This window comes from Trachinotus anak, unplaced genomic scaffold (genome assembly GCF_046630095.1).
Source record: "Trachinotus anak isolate AG129_WGS33_773 ecotype Australia unplaced genomic scaffold, CSIRO_AGI_Tana_v1 ptg000018l, whole genome shotgun sequence".
Lineage (NCBI taxonomy): Eukaryota > Metazoa > Chordata > Actinopteri > Carangiformes > Carangidae > Trachinotus > Trachinotus anak.
This window is the reverse complement of record NW_027273869.1, coordinates 998,814-1,017,500: the sequence shown is the minus strand read 5'-3', so window position 1 is coordinate 1,017,500 and position 18,687 is coordinate 998,814. Positions and strand designations below refer to the sequence as shown.

Genomic DNA, 18,687 nt, shown 5'->3' with positions numbered 1-18,687 from the left:
AGCTCTGTAAAGTCAAGTGGAGCTGCACATTCAGGTGCAAATTCTCTGTAGGTTCATTACTACGAGAAACCTCTGTCACCCTCTTACTCTTTTAATATATTCAATTGACATGATAAAATTGCCTCTGTTTTCAAAATGCAAACAAACTTAAACTTAAATCCTACCCATGCTAACATCATGTGATCTTACCAGTGTTGAAGCCCCTGCCCAGAGCCGGCCAGGGTCGATGGTTCTTCCACAGGTTCCCCAGGTACCAGTCACTCTGGTTCTCCACCAGACCCAGAACCTGTTGACCTGAACACAGAAAACACAACATTCACTTATTTTCTTTGCAGCTTTCACTTCTTTCATTCTAATTCACTGCAGACATTATTTTATTATCCATGCTCTTTTTGTTAATAGTTATTAATAGTCTGAATAGTTATTAATGCATTGTTCTATTTCTATTTATTTTGTAGTTATATATTGTGTCTAGAGGGTTTTGGCTGATGTAATGTGGTGGTTTCTTTCAATGCAGCATGTCTTTAATAAATGATGTTCAAGGTGTCCCCCGAGCCTTTTTTTATGGTTTTGGTGTTCACACCTCAATTTGGCCTGACTAGTTTTGCATCAACTGCTGATTTTCATTTCTTTTCTGTTTGAATCTATTCAAGATCCTTTCAAATACAGTCAGAACCCAGGAAAAGCTGTGGAGCATTTGGACAAATCTATTCTTTTATGAGTTTTTTCTGTCAGCCTTGAACGAATCCAGAGAGGATGAAAACAGAAATGTATCTGGATAAAGTAAACAAAACTGTAATCTTAACATCAGGAGAAATAACTGGCATACAGTACTGTAAATGTTCATCCTTGAGTTTAAGTGAACGTTCGTGCCAAATGTAATGAAATTCCCTCCAAGCATTTCTGATACACACAAGAGTGAGACGGATGTCAGGTCCACCAAAATGTGTTCATCTTTGAGTCTTGTATGGACCTTCTGTCCATACAGCCCAAAAACAAGGCCTCTGGTCACGGCTGTCGGTGGTGTGGAAGGCGTATTATAATAAAACATTATTTGTTCTTGCTGGTTTTATCTAGAGATAATTGAGTCACAATCTCCTGATAAGTGGCTGTTCTTGGCCTCCCTACAGTTTGACTTGTGTCAAAACAGAAACAGAAGTTGGAGCGGATCAGTTCAGGGTAACCTACTTCAACACGGAGCCAATAGAAGCCTAATCCCCACATGAAGTGAGCTTTTATGTCTGAGTCAATGACAAACTGGGAGAGAACACCTCACAAATGGCATAATCGCTGCCATGGGAGAAGGTGCAAACTGAATTCAATACTCATGAATTTAAAATTTGTGAGCCACTAGACAATAGAGGAAGAAAGGAGGTGGAATGAAATAAAGAGGAAGGATCCAGAAGATGAAGGGATGAGAGGGGAGGGATGTACGTGGGCTTCAGGGTGACAGATTATAGAAGGCACGCTGGGCAGAGATAAAGGTCGGGGGGATAAGCATGAGGGAGGAGACAGGAACCTGGAGAGCAGGCATGGGTGTAGCAGTGGCAGCTTTAATGAATGCTGTAAGGAAGATTAATGAGAGCTTATTGGAGCAGGCTGCAAAACAAAGAACAGAGATCTGCCATCAAGGTGACGACTGAGCAGGAAAATTAGAGCTAAAAAACAAAACACTGCTGCTCTTCCTGGGACAGACCTCACAGGTGATTCTACCTTTGTTTGGCCTCACCAGAAAAGTGCCTGTTCGCTTGATTTCATTGTCAGCAGTCACTGGCAGATCCCTTCTGTTTATATTCTACTTCACATCTATTGAAAGGTTAATCAATATCAATATGTTTTATTGCAATTAACAAGCCTGTGTGATTAAGGACAGTTAATGCTTGAATTGTGTGAAAAAGCACAAGGTGACTGTATTTAACTCCAGTGCTTCAGTTTTACAAACTCCAGTTAACTTCATCTCGGGTCTCAGCTGTGATAACATTGTGCTAAGCATGTTAATGCTGATATGTGGGAACAGAGCAACACAGTCAGATGATAGTAGAAACAAACCAGCAGTTCATCCAGATGATTTAAAACACTTTAATTGGAAGGTAAACTGAAAATACCTGCATACCTGTGATACCTTTATCTAATTTAATTAAGACAATATCTTCCATGTGACCTGTCAGTTCCTCCAGAATTAAACATTCACAATGGTATCTTTATTATGATCAAAGGACTGCTGTGTAATCCACATTTTTTTTATAATCAGTTATAGGAAACATTTATTATGTTGCTTGATCAATTAAAAAAATGTATTAGGTTTAAGGTTTTAAATTACACTAATATGAAATCCATGTTTGTATTGTTCCTTCCTGTCGTTGTTAGGTTTATATATTGTTTCATTTCATGTTCTATGGGTCATGGTGGACGGCAGATGTGTGACTTTTGTTTCTGTTTTTTCTTCAGATTATTTCAGATGGGAGACTTTATGAAGACTCATCTTAATAATTTTCAGTTCACAGCACCTGATAAATTGGACCAGTGTCTGAGGGACTGTGGAGCACAAAGACATGCAATTTCTTTTATTCATATGTGGCAAGAACTTCGACAAATACATATGAACGATATAAAAGAGGACTCTGATAAAGAACTGAGGATAGAAAGAGCAGATGACATCTGGAACAAGGGTTTGAATTATCTTAATTCATGTTTGTTCATTAATGCTTAAACCTCAAATAAGATGTTGGTTATAGTCTGTGCATTAGAAAACTCTGCATTAGAAAACTCTAGCACACATCATCTCCAGTCCTTCGTGCAAAGAAACATGTTTTCCTGTTATGGTGAAAGAAAATGTGCCGACATTTAAATCCTGGAAAGCAACAGACTGATACTCTCCACACAGGAAACGTGAAGTATGCTCCAAGATATGTTTTTTTTTTTTATTTTGGTGTTTGTTGTTGTGATTATGACCTTTAGCCCGCTCTGTAGTTTGGCAAATCAGGAAGCGACGCAGCAGTGACATAATGGATGGCCTTCTCAGCAGGAATGGATAAAGAAAAGGGTGTATTGAACGACAGGCTCAGCTTCAAAGCCTGCACGCAGCACCTTTGAAGTTCTATTCTGGAGAATATTCCGAACAGTATTTGTCATTGTTTTGGATTGTTGCAATAATAATAAATATACATTTGCATAAAGCAAAAACATATTTGTCCACTCTGAATTTGATAAGAGTATTGATAACTTGAAAAATATCCTGTTAATGTACATTTAGAACAGGTAAAAAAATGTGTGATTAATATGCGATTAATCATGAGGGTACTATTGACAATCATGCAAAGAATCGCGATTAAATATTTTAATCAAGTAATGGCCCTAGTCTTTAGCTTTTACACACTTGAATGAAGCACTATGTCCATTCTACAATGTATATCACTGTATATACATGCTTCACAATCAAACTATTAAAAAGGAAAGAGATAAGTTCAAACTCTGTTTTTCCACTTGGGCACAGACACATTAGCACTTTATTTACACAGAGCAACATCATCATTCAGTTTGTGTCCAATATTTATTCTGCTTTGTCAACTCCATCAACTTTTAAGAGAAATATATCTGGCGCTGTAGTTGCTTAATGCTCCACTATCAAGTCTCCAACTGTGTTTGTCTGCCTGTTGATGCTGAGCAGGAAGTGGACCGTGGCCTCACAGCTTTTTTACTGAAAACAGCTGCTGCTGGAAATAAGGTTGATGAGTGCAAAGTTTGCAGAAAAACAATTAGCCTAAAATGTTCCATAGAGCTCACGTGGTAATTATTTGAAACTAAAAGACAATAGGAATAAAACTAAGAAAAAGTAATAAGAAATAAGAATAAGAACATTTCAGACCAGCAAAATGAAACACTTGATTAATGTGGATATAATAAAAGAAAGTGTTTTAAATGACTACAAAGTGTTAATACATTTACTTTCTCAAGCCTGACTTGGTTACAGACACCTGTGACTAAATCCAGACATTCACAATGAAAAAAAACTCACATGCAACTGAGCATGAGGCCGTAACCATCCACTTTCTCAAAAACAGTCAAATAGTCAGTTTCCAAGTCAAGAGCCATGACAGGCAAGAAAAAGGAAACAAAATTAATAAAGCTCCACTCTGTTTCAACAAAAAGGAAATCTTCTGCTCTCCAATAATGTCTCTAGAAAATATTCCATCAAAAAGAGGTGAATCTACAGCCACATCCTCTGGATCAGCTTTTTAATCTTCAAAACAGATGAATTTGCATTATGCTGTTTAGTTCCTATTGATTTTGTAATTTACTGACTGGTTATTTGGCCTGTGAACCTCTGAAGGATTAAAGCCAATACCTGCTATTTACTGTGGCAACTGCAGTCTGGGAAGAATGCGTTACAAAGTTGGACATAATCGTATGTATCTATGTCCCACTCAGCAAAATACTCACACAGCAAACCTCAGGCCACCCACAGTCTATTTCTCAGCATGCAGGTGCTGATGGTGGGGGTTATTAAATTAGCTGTGGAGAGGTACCAGGAGATCAGTGGGAATTTTAACTGCTGAGTCAGTGATGCTGATACAAGTAAAGATGAATGCCAGGGTCAGCAGGCTCAACATACACTCTTCAATCAAGCACCTGATCCTCCCGCTGCAGCTCACAGGGAACATTATTCAACAGCATTATCAGGAAATACATTTAACAAACGATAACTGACAAGTCTCTTTAAGTGTCCATACTAGACTACGGACTATGGTCCAGAGTAGTGCTGGAGAAGTGGTCCTGTAATCTCATAATATGATAATGTGTTGTTGTTTTACAAATTCATGCCTATATAAGGTTTCACAGCTGAAGGAGGATTTCAGAGTGAAAACCAAGCCATGGGGTGAAAAGAATTGTCTGTAGACCTGTGAGACATCATTGTGGCCAGACACAGATCTTGGGAAGGAGACAAGAAAATTTCTGCAGCATTAACAGTGCCCAAGAGCACAGCTACCTCATTCTCAAATGGAAGAGATTTGGAACCACCAATAGTCTTCCTAGATCTGGTCACCCATGCAACTGATTAATTAGGGACAAAGAGCCTTGGTCTGGCAGGTAACCAAGAACCCAATGGTCACTATGAATGAGATCCAGAGATCCTTTGCAGAGATGGGAGAACCGTACAGAAGGGCAAGCATCAATGCAGCACTCTACCAATCAGGCCTTAATGGTATAGTGGCCAGATGGAAGCCGTTCCTCACTAAAAGGCACATGACAGCCTGCTGGGAGTTTGCCAAGAAGCACCTTAAGGACTCGCAGACCATGAGAAGCAAAATCCTCTGGTCTGATGAAACAAAGATTGAACTATTTGGCCACAATTCCCAACGACGTGTGTGGAGGAAACCAGGCACTGAGTATAAATTAATTAATACCACCCTATAGTCAAACATGGTGGTGGCAGTATCATACTGTGGGGATGTTTTGCTGCAACAGGGACTGGGAGACTAGTCAGGATAGAGGGGAAGTTGGATGCTGAAAAATATAGAGCAATCCACAGGGAAAACCTTTTCCAGAGTGCTCTGGATCTCAGGCTGAGGCGAAGGTTTACATTTCAACAGGACTACGACCCAAAACATACTGCCACGAAAACAAAGGAATGGCTTCAGGAAAACTCTGTGAATGTCCTGGAGTGGCCCAGCCAGAGTCCAGACCTGAACCCCATAGAGCATCTCTGGAGAGACCTGAAAATGGCTGTGCACCAACACTCCCCATCCAACCTGGTTGAGCTTGAAAGAATCTGCCAGGAAGAATGGAAGAATATTCGAAAAGAAAGGTGTGTCAAGCTTGTAAGGTAATTCCAAAAAAGTCTTTTTGCTCTATGAAGATATGAATTTAATCCATTTTAAGATCAGTCTGAGACATAACAAAATGTGGACAACTTAAAAGGGTCTGAAAACTTCACGTATGCACTGTATAACAGGGCTGCAGTTCATAGCAGTAAACATTTATTTAATCGTTTTATGTTATTTTACATAGTGTGATATACTGTTTAAACAATAGTGACCAAAATATACAAAATACTTTTTAGGATTGTACAACATTTGAGACCTAGTCAAACTGTGTGTTTATGAACTGGGATATTCCATTTGAGTGGAGAGTACTGGTGTAAAAAAAAGTGTTGCATTATGAGTTGTTTGTAGCCTTAATGTTTGTATGCGAGAGTTTCTTCAAGCCAGTTTATAGAGGTGCATCTTTTAGTCAGCTTTAGTCAGGCCTGAAAGTTTTTAGGACGCCCAGATTTAGTTTCTGATGGTTAGTATAACATTTTTCCTCCACAGAAGAAAGAATTTCCCAAGGACTGAAAACCAATCAGAAGGTGCCACTGACATATTTTACTGCTGAAACAGTCCTCATCATACACTTTGGTTTTACTGTTCTAGTTAATTGTTCAACCCTGTCGCCAGAATGGAACATTGACATTGGACGATTCAACAAAATGGAAAAAACTCCAGCAACATTTGCACTAAACTGAAGAACTTCATTAGACTGACGCGTTTTGGCTTGTGGCCTTCATCAGGTTCATCACAAAACATATCACAAGTAACATTTAAATAGGATAGACAAAAAATATTGCTGTCAAACGATTAATTTTATCTTAATCGCGATTAATTGCATGTTTTATCACATGATTATTTTGAATTTCAGAACAGTTTTCTCTTGCTTGACAACACATAACTGTCAGTCTGTCTGAACTAGAAGCTAATGTTAGCATGTCTGATGTGTAATTATGAAGATGTCTGATCATTTATTTATCTGTAGATGAACTCTGGGTAAGTTATTTTTTATTTTCCAACTCATTCGATCTTCACCAACGACGATTCAGGCATTGGATTGAAACACTTTAGGTCTCCCAACACGCCCCTTTATACAGACTGGAACCGCCCCCCTTTTGCTCCCATAGACATGACTTGTCATGAAGTATCTTGCTCTGCCATGTAAAATCTTTGTTCACTAGGAAGTGTCCGTGGCAGCTTGACAACAAGTAAGGGTGTGTCCATGGGTAAAAATAGTAGCAGCCAAAGATCCTAGAACGTAATGCTCTAGAATCTTTGTTAACAGCACCAGTAAAGGTGTAAAATAAAGAATCTTTGGCGGCACGCGAATAACATGATTAAAAAAAAATAACGCGTTAGGCTTGGTTCTTAATCTCATCAAGATTAACAAATTAATGCTGACAGCCTTAAAAAATATAAAACAGCCAATCATGTGAGCACATACATATCTGCCTATGGGGCTTCTTCAAAAATGGGTAGGGCCTATGATCATCAGGCCAATCACTGTCTCAGGATGTTGAAGAATGTCCAATAGGGGACGTGGGTGCCACCATGTTTAGTTCATAGCCTGGAGAGATGCACCAAAAGGGTTGTACAAAAGAGACCATGTCTCAAAATGTGTCAATTTGTTGTGACATGAAATAAAGTTCTCCAGTTTACAGCATAGTGTTGCTGGAACTTTGACCTCTTTGGACTTTTCTCCTTGTCCATGCACCTTGGAAGTAGGGGAAGTTGTGCCAGAAATCTTACTTTGTCGCTACACAATTCAACAAAAGCCCAAACTTCATTCAATGTAAATGTTGTTTAACGTTCAATGGCAATGTTTTTTTTCCCCATTACCTCTTACTACACACTTCTCTACTACAAGGAGACACTACTTTAACTGCACTGGCACTGAATATCACCACAGCACTAGGGTTGTGAACGATAAACCGATGCGACCGGATATTCGGTTCAACAAGTGAGAGATACGGCTGCATCGGTAGCAGCCTCCTCAATCGATACGAATTATCAATGAATTCCTAGATGAATCGGTTATAGAGTCATGGATCGGGTATTGAGAGACTTTGAATCGGTTGGCGGCATGAGCATTACACACGCGCCAGGTCTCTAAAACAACGCGAGAGCTGAGGCTGCCCGCGAAACACTGTAGCTGCCTAGCTGGTATTAGCATGAGTGATAAACAAGGGACGACCATGGATGTATTATAAGACCTGGATACGTCGCCGCCGCTCAGCCTCGCAGCCAATATTTCCCAGTGGCCACTCGTGGTATTGCAGCGAAAAATCCCCCTGCGGCCCAAAAAGCATTTTTCCATAGAGCGCAATAGTAAAAGAGAGGCCTGTAAAACTTTTAACAGGACACCTCCAGCTGTGCACACAGCCAAATATCAATCTTTCTAATGTATATTTTTAAGCCATGGGGTTTTAATCTGTGTAAAAGTTTTTCAAAGATCAGAAAAAGCCCAGAAAAGTCTTTTTTCTGAGTGACGTCACTACTGTGTACGTGCACTCTATCCACGGTCCCGCTGTGTCTCGAGAACGAGCATGGTTGCTAGGTTACTGCTAGCGTCGTCAGGACGAGAACAAGTTAGTGTGAAAAGTGAATAAACAACAAAGGAGAGTTTTCTTCTACACACATCAAGGTTCATTGATTTTGTGATTTTTTTTGCCGCATTTATTCGTCACTTCTTACACTTTTTTCAGGAATGTTGTTTTTAATCGATATATTCGCCGCATAACTGGATTCACTAAGACCCCGATATGATTTTTCATAGCTTCCTCTGTAACAGTTTCTTCAGGTAATTTAATTTAAGTCATTGAGCTTCTGTGTGATAGTTTCTGTGATGTGTGAGCAGCAGTGTCTCATCCTGACTGGAGTTCACCAGCTTGTCATCCGCTCACAACAACCGCCTTATTATTTTATAGATGAATGACCTTCACTGTGTCAGCGGGTTCAACTATAACTGAGTCCGGCCTGTAACCCGGTTATCGTTCTTACACTGTATGGAATCGATTCGTATCGAATCGGTCTGTAATAAAAGGATATCGTTTTTGAATCGAATCGTAACCTGTGTATCTAGATGCATATCGAATCGTTTATCACAGAGAGATGTGCAACCCTACACTGCACAGAAGTGCCGATTAGGGACACTGAGCCGACTAGGGACACTGAGCTTAAGTAAATGCAGTATTATTTCCTATGAATGTAATTTGTACTGTATAGTCAGCAGGAAAATAGGACAGTTGGGGTTGGCTGGTGTGTGAGCTGTGATTGGCCAGTCTGATTAAAAGTCTGAGGCGTTTGAATCAAGTTTGAAACATACTGAGGAACAGGGAGAGAAGGCTCATGCTGTAAACCTTAGGACATGCCTGACTGAGAAAAGTCAAAACCAATGACATCTATCCCCCTGTACTGCAGTATGTGGCCCTTTGTGTCAGTTACTGTTATGTGAGGTTTTATGTAATGGTAAAGTGTATTATGAGAGGGAGTTCCACAGGTATATAGTACGACTAAACGGTAGTTACAAGAATCATGGCACATTTTAATAAAATATTTTCTTTTCACTACAGGGAAAAGGTCTTTGAGGATATCAGGCATGCTCTGAGTGGGCAGACTGGTGTGTGTCTGACATCTGAGCTGGAGCCAAACTGACAAAGCCAAGCGCAGACTTTGTTAGCAGTGGTGTCAAAAAGTAAGGACCAGGCCATACCACCACAGCATCTCAACTGCTTTTTTCAAGCTGTTCGGTGTGATACAACTCACTACCTGATCAGCTAACCTGATAGTTATAGTAGAGACAGGAAACATGGGCAGAGAGAGAAAGAGGTCAGACATGTAATGAAGGTCCACAGCTGGAATCAAACCAGGGACATCAATATGCTCCTTAACTATTTGGCTTTCCAGACACCCCACTAACTTGCTAAGCTGTCTGCAAACTGGTGTTAGTAGTGCATTTTAACAGAGTGCATGTTTATTTGGGGCATGTGTCTTTGTAGATAGGAAGCAGGCATTTGCTTTCTAGGTTGTGATTCAGAGTCTGTGGCTCTTGTTGTCAAGCTGCTCACTGACCCATGTCACTGTCAAACAATGAGAGAAGAAGTTCTCCATCTACATAGACAATGAACATCATTCTGACTGGTTAATGCACAGACATACAGTGCATCCGGAAAGTATTCACAGCGCTTCACACACAACACCCCATAATGACAAAGTAAAAAACGTTTGCTTGAAATTTTTGCAAATTTATTAAAAATAAAAAACAAAAATATAGCAGGTACATAAGTATTCACAGCCTTTGCTCAATACTTTGTTGAAGCGCCTTTGGCAGCAATTACAGCCTCAAGTCTTTTTGAGTATGATGCTACAAGCTTGGCACACCTATTTTTGGGCAGTTTGTCCCATTCTTCTTTGCAGAACCTCTCAAGCTCCATCAGGTTGGATGGGGAGCATCGGTGCACAGCCATTTTCAGATCTCTCCAGAGATGTTCAATTGGGTTCAAGTCTGGGCTCTGGCTGGGCCCCTCAAGGACATTCACAGAGTTGTCCCGAAGCCACTCCTTTGTTATCTTGGCTGTGTGCTTAGTGTCGTTGTCCTGTTGGAAGATGAACCTTCGCCCCAGTCTGAGGTCCAGAGCGCCCTGGAGCAGGTAATCATCAAGGATGTCTCTGCACATTGCTGCATTCATCTTTCCCTTGACGCTGACTAGTCTCCCAGTTCCTGCTGCTGAAAAACATCCCCACAGCCTGATGCTGCCACCACCATGCCTCACTGTAGGGATGGCATTGGCCAGGTGATGAGCGGTGCCCGGTTTCCTCAGGCCAAAGAGTTCAATCTTTGTTTCATCAGACCAGAGAATTTGTTTCTCATGGTCTGAGAGCCCTTCAGGTGCCTAGTGTCAAACTCCAGGTGGGCTGTCATGTGCCTTTTACTGAGGAGTGGCTTTCATCTGGCCACTCTACCATACAGGCCTGATTGGTGGAGTGCTGCAGAAATGGTTGTCCTTCTGGAAGGTTCTCCTCTCTCCACAGAGCAACGCTGGAGCACTGTCAGTGACCATCAGGTTCTTGGTCTCCTCCCTGACTAAGGCCCTTCTGCCCCGATCCCTCAGATTGGTCAGGCAGCCAGCTCTAGGAAGAGTCCTGGTGGTTCCAAACTTCTTCCATTTACAGATGATGGAGGCCACTGTGCTCATTGAGACCTTCAATGCTGCAGAAATATTTCTGTACCCTTCCCCAGATCTGTGCCTCGATACAATCCGGTCTCGGAGGTCTACAGACAGTTCCTTGGACTTCATGGCTTAGTTTGTGCTCTGACCTGCACTGTCAACTATGGGACCTTATATAGACAGGTGTGTGCCTTTCCAAATCATGTCCAATCAACTGAATTTATCACAGGTGGACTCCAATCAAGTTGTAGAAACATCTGAAGGATGATCAGTGGAAACAGGATGCACCTGAACTCAATTATGAGTGTCATGGCAAAGGCTGTGAATACTTATGTACATGCGATTTTTTTTTTTGTTTTTCAAGCAAACTTTTTTCACTTTGTCATTATGGGTATTGTGTGTAGAATTTTGAGGTAAAAAAATGAATTTAATCCATTTTGGAATAAGGCTGTAACATAACAAAATGTGGAAAAAGTGAAGCACTGTGAATACTTTCTGGATGCACTGTATGGATTAGCCTTTATAAAACCAAAACACATCTCTCCCTTTGGATTAAATTTTTCTCTCAAACAAGAGCACAGGAAATACAATTCATTAGGGGTGGGGGAAAAATCGATTCACATAAGAATCGCGATTCTAATCATCCACAATTCTGAATCGATTCAAAAACTTCAAAAATCGATTTTTTATTAACGTTCTCCTGTCTCTCTGCGCGCCCCCACGGGCTTCCGTACACAGAGTTGCACCAACTTGGAAAAAAAAAAAAAAGACGCGGCACAACTCTACTGTGAAGGTGCAGGAGCCATGGAGGAGGAGCAACAAATTCAGCCAGTCCCATCTTCAATGAAGGCAGGAGTTTGGACTCATTTTGGGTTTTATTATCTCCCTGGGACACAGCAGCTCGACATGAATCATTCAGAATGCAAGGTTTGCAAAACGAAGGTGAAGTACTTTGGAAACACTACAAATGCCCGTGCACACATCGCACGTCACCACCCAGAGTTAAAAGGAGCGACGGCGGAACAACAGTCACCTCCAGCAGCCAGCCAACGTACACGACACCAATTTGTCAACAAGCTCCCAGCCAACTCTGAACGGGCCAAAAAATAACTAAATCCATCGCCTGTTATATCTCGAAGGACCTGCGTCCCTACAGCGTAGTCGAGAACGCAGGCTTTAAATTCATGATCAAGACCACTGAACCAAAGTATGTCATACCATCACGACAGGTTTTTACAGAGAAAGCAGTACCTGAGCTTTACAATGAAACAAAGGCAAAAGTGGCGGGAGCCCTGGCCAAAGCAACCAGAACAGCTCTGACCTGTGATGCCTGGACATCCAGAGCGACCCAGGCTTACGTCACATTCACCGCTCATTACATCACGGATGCCTGGCAGCTTGAGTCTCGTGTTTTACAAACGAGGGCGATGCATGAAAGCCACACGGCTGTGAACATGAATGAGTTGTTTCACTCTGTCGCCCATGAATGGAAGCTAAAGTTAGCGAATTTGGTGATTGTCACAGATAACGCTGCCAATATGCTTGCTGCGGCACAGATGGACAATTCGACACACATCAAGTGTTTCGAACATACTCTAAACCTCGCCGCTCAGCGAGCTATGAAGTTAAATTCGGTGTTTGGTAGGATTAGGCGCATCACCGGATTTTTCCACCGCAGCAGCATCGCCACCCATGCCCTGCAGGAAAAACAGAGGCTCCTGCAGTTGCAGCTACACAAGCTGAAAAGTGACGCGCCTACGCGCTGGAATAGCGATCGAACGATTTCTGGAGCAGCAGGCGGCTATTTGTGCCGCTCTCCACAGTTGAGGAGGTGTGGTAGCTCAGGTGACATCTAGACACTGAGCGAAGCGGACATTTCAAATGCTGAGGAAGTAGCTAAAGCACTCAAGCCTATGAAAGACGCAACCAGCATCATGTCGGAGGACCCCACACCCACACTGTCAGTGATCGCTCCGTTGCATGCTCAGCTGCTCCAGGACACGGACGCACACCAAAATGACACACCAATCGTCCGAGAAATCAAACAGGCCAGAACAAGACCATTCTTTACACAGCCTCTACACTCGACCCCAGGTTCAAAGCACTGCCTTTTCTTGCAAAAGATGAACAGCTGGACATCTCTGCCAAAGTGATAGCAGAGGCTGCAGCACTTCAGGTAATTAGTCCACTCTTTAAAAAACACATTAAAAAAAAGTATATAGTAGCATCATATTGTTTAACTTATAATACACTGTTACAACATGTCACTAAAGTAATAAGGTGCATATAGATTTCATTTTCATTTCATTTTATTTAAAAATTGACAGGGTACAGCTCAAACATAAATTCTACCATTTGATGCACCACACCAGATTGCAGCTTCAAGTTAATTTGCATCTAGTCCCTTAGCAGATCACAATGAAAATACAGTGCAATAACAAAATGACTAAACACTGTATATGAAGGATAAAAACAGCAAGATAATTAATATGACTGCTGACTTTTTCTGCAGAAAGAGGTGACACCAGGCGAGGCTGAGAACAATCCTGAGAAGGATCCAGAGTCAGATCCAGAAGAAGGCCCTGCTCCTAAAAAATCATCTGCGCTGTTTAATCTGTTGGGCAAGACATTAACTGGGGTGAGGGTTAGGGTTAGGTTAGGGTTCTGGCCTGTTTGATTAGGTGCTGGCACCTAAATCTGCCAGCACCAGCTGGAGGCTGATCCACTCTCTCTCTCAGAAGACCCCCTTCATTGGTGGAGGAACCATGAGACAGCTTTCCCTCTACTAGCCAAATTAGCTAAACACTACCTATGCATACCTGGTACTAGTGTAGCAGCGGAAAGAGTGTTCTCCACCGCTGGAGATATTGTGACAGCACAGCGAAGCAATCTCAGTCCAGAGCATGTAGATGAGCTTCTTTTTCTGCAAAAGAACCTAGATGTTCCTGATGGACAGTAATCCCACATGGACAATTATGGACTGTGTAATCCATACACACCAAGCCCAAGATGTGTTCACCCTTGTTATGTGATTTGTTGAGAAATCACACAAAATAGCAGTTAAAGTTTGCAGTGTTATTTGTACAATGTTATTTTTGAAATATCAAAGAAAACACCAGTTTCATTGTTGTGTATTTTGAAATGGGCACCTTTTATGAGAGAGAAAAGGTAGCCAGCCTAAGCTTTTATTTAGGCAATTTTATTTATTAACAGAAGCTTTATTTTTTGTATGCCTTAACTTATTCTTGTAGTCACTGAGAATTGAGACTTACTTCTGGAAGAAAGGGGCAGCTGGCCTAAGCTTTTATTTAGGCAATTGTATTTATGCAAGTTATTTCTTGTACAGTAAGTAAGTTTTTATTTGTTTAGCATGAATAAATGTTGCCTTTTGTCTTAAGTTTGCCTTTGTGTGATTACATCATTGGAATCAGTTTATTTAAAAATCACATTATCTTATACAAACTGTATTGTTTTGATGCCATAATTTGCCTTAACAGACTATGCATTGTATAAATTTTTGAATCGAGAATCGTTTGAATCGAGAATCGGTTGAATCGAGAATCGATTTTGAATCGAGAATCGGTTGAATCGAGAATCGATTTTGAATCGAATTGTGAGACACCCAAAGATTCACATCCCTACAATTCATGTTGGAGGTCTGTGTGCCGCAGCAGAAAAAAACACAAACATGCAATTTCATTTCAGTTGGACTCCTCCTGCACAACATCATCTGAGTTCTACATCTAACGTAACATTACTTAATAATGGATCGGCCTTTTTTCTCAACAGACATTTTGACTTGTCGCAGTAGGAAAAGCACAGGTGTTACTAACTGTGCCAACAGTGTTGCTCTGCTCTAAGTGTTCCTATTAGTCATGACAGTGAGGTAGCAGGAATACCAGGACCATGAAACTATAGCAGCTAAATGGAATTCAGCCCTTCAGTGTCTTCTGTGAAAATGACCTATTAAGTTTTGTGAATGAACAAACCACAATTTTTGTTTCCTATTTATGTTTCTTAAATTCCACAGATACCACACCAAACCACACGGAAAAAGCAACAGGTTGAACAAGAGGCTAGTTAGTGAGCTGCCATGACGTAGCAGCTGACTTTCTCTGTCCCAGAGCCCTTGAATGCCAAGTGATCAGCTAAAAAGCGTTTCTGTCACATGAGAGTTGAACTGCTGAATAAGAGTGAAATGACATCTCATGCTCTTGAAAATGCAATACACTTAAGTGTTCCTAATTCAAGGACAGGATGTTGGGACGTTACAATGCCAAAGCATCCTCTGCCATTAGTTCTGTTGATTGCAGGTGGCAGGGGATTGAGGGAAAGTATGATGTCATGATGCAGTACAGGGTGTTGTCATGATGGTACTTGTGGTATTAGCATGGATGCCATTTTGCATATTAACTGCAGTAGGAGAACAGGTTTGAACTGGGTCTCCTGCATATATCTTCTGTATACCTTCATCACCATCCTTTTAAAAATCTGGAAAAATCACAACATTCATGCTCTGGAAATTCTCCCTGTAGATTAGGACAATTTTTACAGAATAAATTTGAATAAAATTTACAGTGAGTAGGACTTCCTTTTAATATCACAAACTTGGAGAATTGAGGTTCAGGCATGAACCTTAATTCTAATTTATGAGCAGCTGAGGAGAACATTTCCATAATTCAACACTTTTTAGACTCTGGAGACAATCTACAGAGCCACCTCATCTGCAAAGTCTTCCATCATCAATCACTTGCATAATATGCAATTTCTCTTGTCCTCCCCCTTGTTCCTCTCTCCTGTCTTTGCTTTTCAAGTGCTTTTAGGTTTAAAAAGCCAACAGTGACCAGGGGCTTAAGAAACCGGCTAACATGCACTGACTGAATAAATATGTTATGTGCAGTTCAAGTGAATGTAAAAGTGCTTTAGGTTAGCTTATAGGTATATGTTTGTATTGAAAGTAGTTGTTGGAGCTGACATATTTCTACACAGCTGTAACATAACAGTGCCATAGTCTTTCTAGTGTCAACAGTCTTAGTGGCTCTGACCTCCATTTTCACTGAAGAGCCCGGTGGTTGTCCCGTGGTTAATCTACCTCGTCTGTCTGAGCAGAGAGTGCCTGTAGCTTTGATGACGGTACTTAAAACTCTCTCTCTGTTTCAATTACCTGGATTACCTGGAGACTGGCCTGAGAACTGTCTTTGGGACTTACTAGCAAATATATGAGAACCTTTAATTCTGATATCAGTATGTATTATTTCAAAAATATAACTCCATGTCTTGATACTGCAGAGGGTGCAGCATTTGTTATACCACATGATATGAAAAGTTTGGATCATATATCTAGCTTTTCTCAGAGCCTTAATGGAGCTTAAGTGAAAAAAGCTATAGGCTATAAGCTAAAGTTTATTCTACAGTTGGTGCTGTAGGAAAGCCATGACATTATTAAAATCAAAAGAGTTCAGTCTCTGGGGAGCATGAAAATGGTCAGCAGATTTCATAGAGTATGACTTTTATATAATAAGAAAAACTTGCAGTCATAGTTGAGATTTGGAAATCCCACACTAGTCTTAAGGTGGCACAAAAGGAAAGGTCATGGAGCATCTCAGGGAAAGGGATCATCTTCTGTGATGCATTTTCCCTATATTTCTTGGAACTGGTCCTCCAACCTAAACAACATAATAAGTCATCTGTCATTGCTTATGGGGCCAAAATGTGGAGAGTTGTGAACTGTATCTTAGTTTGTCTGCTTGTATTTTGATTCATTAACATGTGAACACATCTGCAGATAAGGACACAGATTTGTTCATGAATCTGTACATGTGTCCAAGATTTATCAGAAAATATATACTTACAAAATGATCTAAATGGCTATGATTAAGTGGAATTAGCTTCAGGGTAAACCTGAGACTATTACATTGGCTGTTTGTTTAGATGTTACACACCTGTAATACTGAAGATCTACAAATCTGTCTGTAGGTCAGTTTTGTCATTGCCCAGACTTGAGGCTGAAATACTCCTGGTGTGTAATGACAGGCTGTGTACCGCTCTTCCAACATACCAGAGTGGTATGTAATGTCTAAAAACCACCTGACAGAAACACCTTTTGATTTTACTCTTCACATTGCTGGGCAGTAAGACAAAGAGGGTTTTTAATACCCAACTCAAACTTGAAGAGTTTCTAACTCCAGAGGAGACAAATTGTAAAATCTTGACCCTATACAACTCCTCGGGAAAAGAATGATTTCAACAAATTAAGTCCTCTTGTGAAACTGCATTTGAAGACAGTGAAATATTGAGGAGTAATTAATCAGTTTCATCAGATCCCAACATAAAAGAAAATCAGACTGAACTGTGTTTTGGCCCTCACTTTGATGTGTGACACTCCTTCCAATCCAAGTTTGGATATTTTGTTTTCTCATCTTTTGTCATTCTCTCTCCAAGTTTCAAACTTTCACAAACCTTCCATCTCAAAAAGTTCAATGGTGTATGCAATACAGTTGCTCTTTACAGTACAAGTGCTGCAGGAGTATTGACACAGCTGATCATTGAAGACAGCACCTTGTTAAATAAATTACTTACTGTACTTTGCAGTATACAGTATGTGAGTTTTCCTTGACCAATCATTTTCTGAGGGGAAGTTCCTCAGTTAAAACTGCATAGCAGCATTGACAGCTTAATCAGCAGATGGTGTGGTACAGTACTATATCTAACTGACCTCCTGTGAATGAGTTTTACCACCAGGGACAGACAACTGAGAGGGAAAAGCTCCAGTTCACAGCAGTACGGGTCCTGAGGCGGAGGGATGCTAGATGGGTTACAATCCCTGTGTCAGTGAACGGGGCTTGTTCCAGCTCACCAGCTTTGTGGAAAGACTTCATTGCACCAGTAATGGGCAATTATTGCTTATGTCAATCAAAATGATATCAAGCCAAGTCCCTGTTCACTGATAAGGCTCTGCTTCTCTTATGTATGTGTATTTCTCCTCTCTCTGCCTCAATTTCCGTTGACTCTTATATCAACCAAGAAAATTGAGGTAAATTGTAGATAACAAAGAAGAAACAAAGAAAGTAAAAGCTGCATGACTGCTGGTAAAATGGATTCTTTGACAGAATTGTCAAGGTGTCATCAGCTCCTAAAGACTGATATTTAACAATGTGATCACACTAAAAGATTTGAGGAACACAAGTAGCTGGCAGCCTTTCATTTCACTGAGCCTTGGTGATGAGAAACAGCAGCAGTCACCATGGCAGTGGACTGAACTGCCATTGTCCAGAACAATGACTAACTGCAGACCTGAGGATAAATCAAATTATCCTCAACATGCTCCATCTCACTGTAACTCTCTGAACATGATTAGAGGCAGAATCATTTTGCAACAGTTTGAGCCTGACTACATTACCTTCAGCAAAGTGCAGACTTTACACCTCACGAAGCAGAAAGTACATATATATATATATATACATATACATATACACATATATATATATATATATATATATATATGTGTGTGTGTGTGTGTGTGTGTGTGTGTGCACTTTATTGTGTTTGGTCAGATGCATCAGGTGCATCCCTTTGCTTTCATTATCCTTGAGATGTGATTAGAACTTGTTTTTCAGGAGCACTAACAGACTTTTCCTGGGCAACACGGACCTTGGTCAGAGAGACCAGTGGACAGTCAGCATGGACAGCATGGGTCCAGCATGTTTGGTGTG

At 40.8% G+C, this 18,687-nt stretch overlaps 2 protein-coding genes across 3 annotated transcripts in view; one reads left to right on the top strand and one right to left on the bottom strand.

The window, feature by feature from the left end:
* The window catches only part of large1 (LARGE xylosyl- and glucuronyltransferase 1), a 129,219-nt gene that overhangs the window by 32,528 nt on the left and 78,004 nt on the right, over window positions 1-18,687 (bottom strand). For both annotated transcript variants that reach the window (XM_071501550.1, XM_071501549.1), the window contains one exon: window positions 190-294. In XM_071501550.1, the coding sequence (XP_071357651.1) occupies window positions 190-294 (105 nt within the window). The remainder of the gene's footprint in view (window positions 1-189; window positions 295-18,687) is intronic.
* On the top strand, window positions 12,070-17,613 carry LOC139635197 (E3 SUMO-protein ligase ZBED1-like; the record flags this gene model as incomplete). The annotated part of the gene is made up of 3 exons (XM_071502277.1): window positions 12,070-12,820; window positions 12,994-13,151; window positions 13,488-17,613. Coding segments are annotated over 3 exons (1,074 nt in total), but the record flags the coding sequence as incomplete, so codon positions are not given.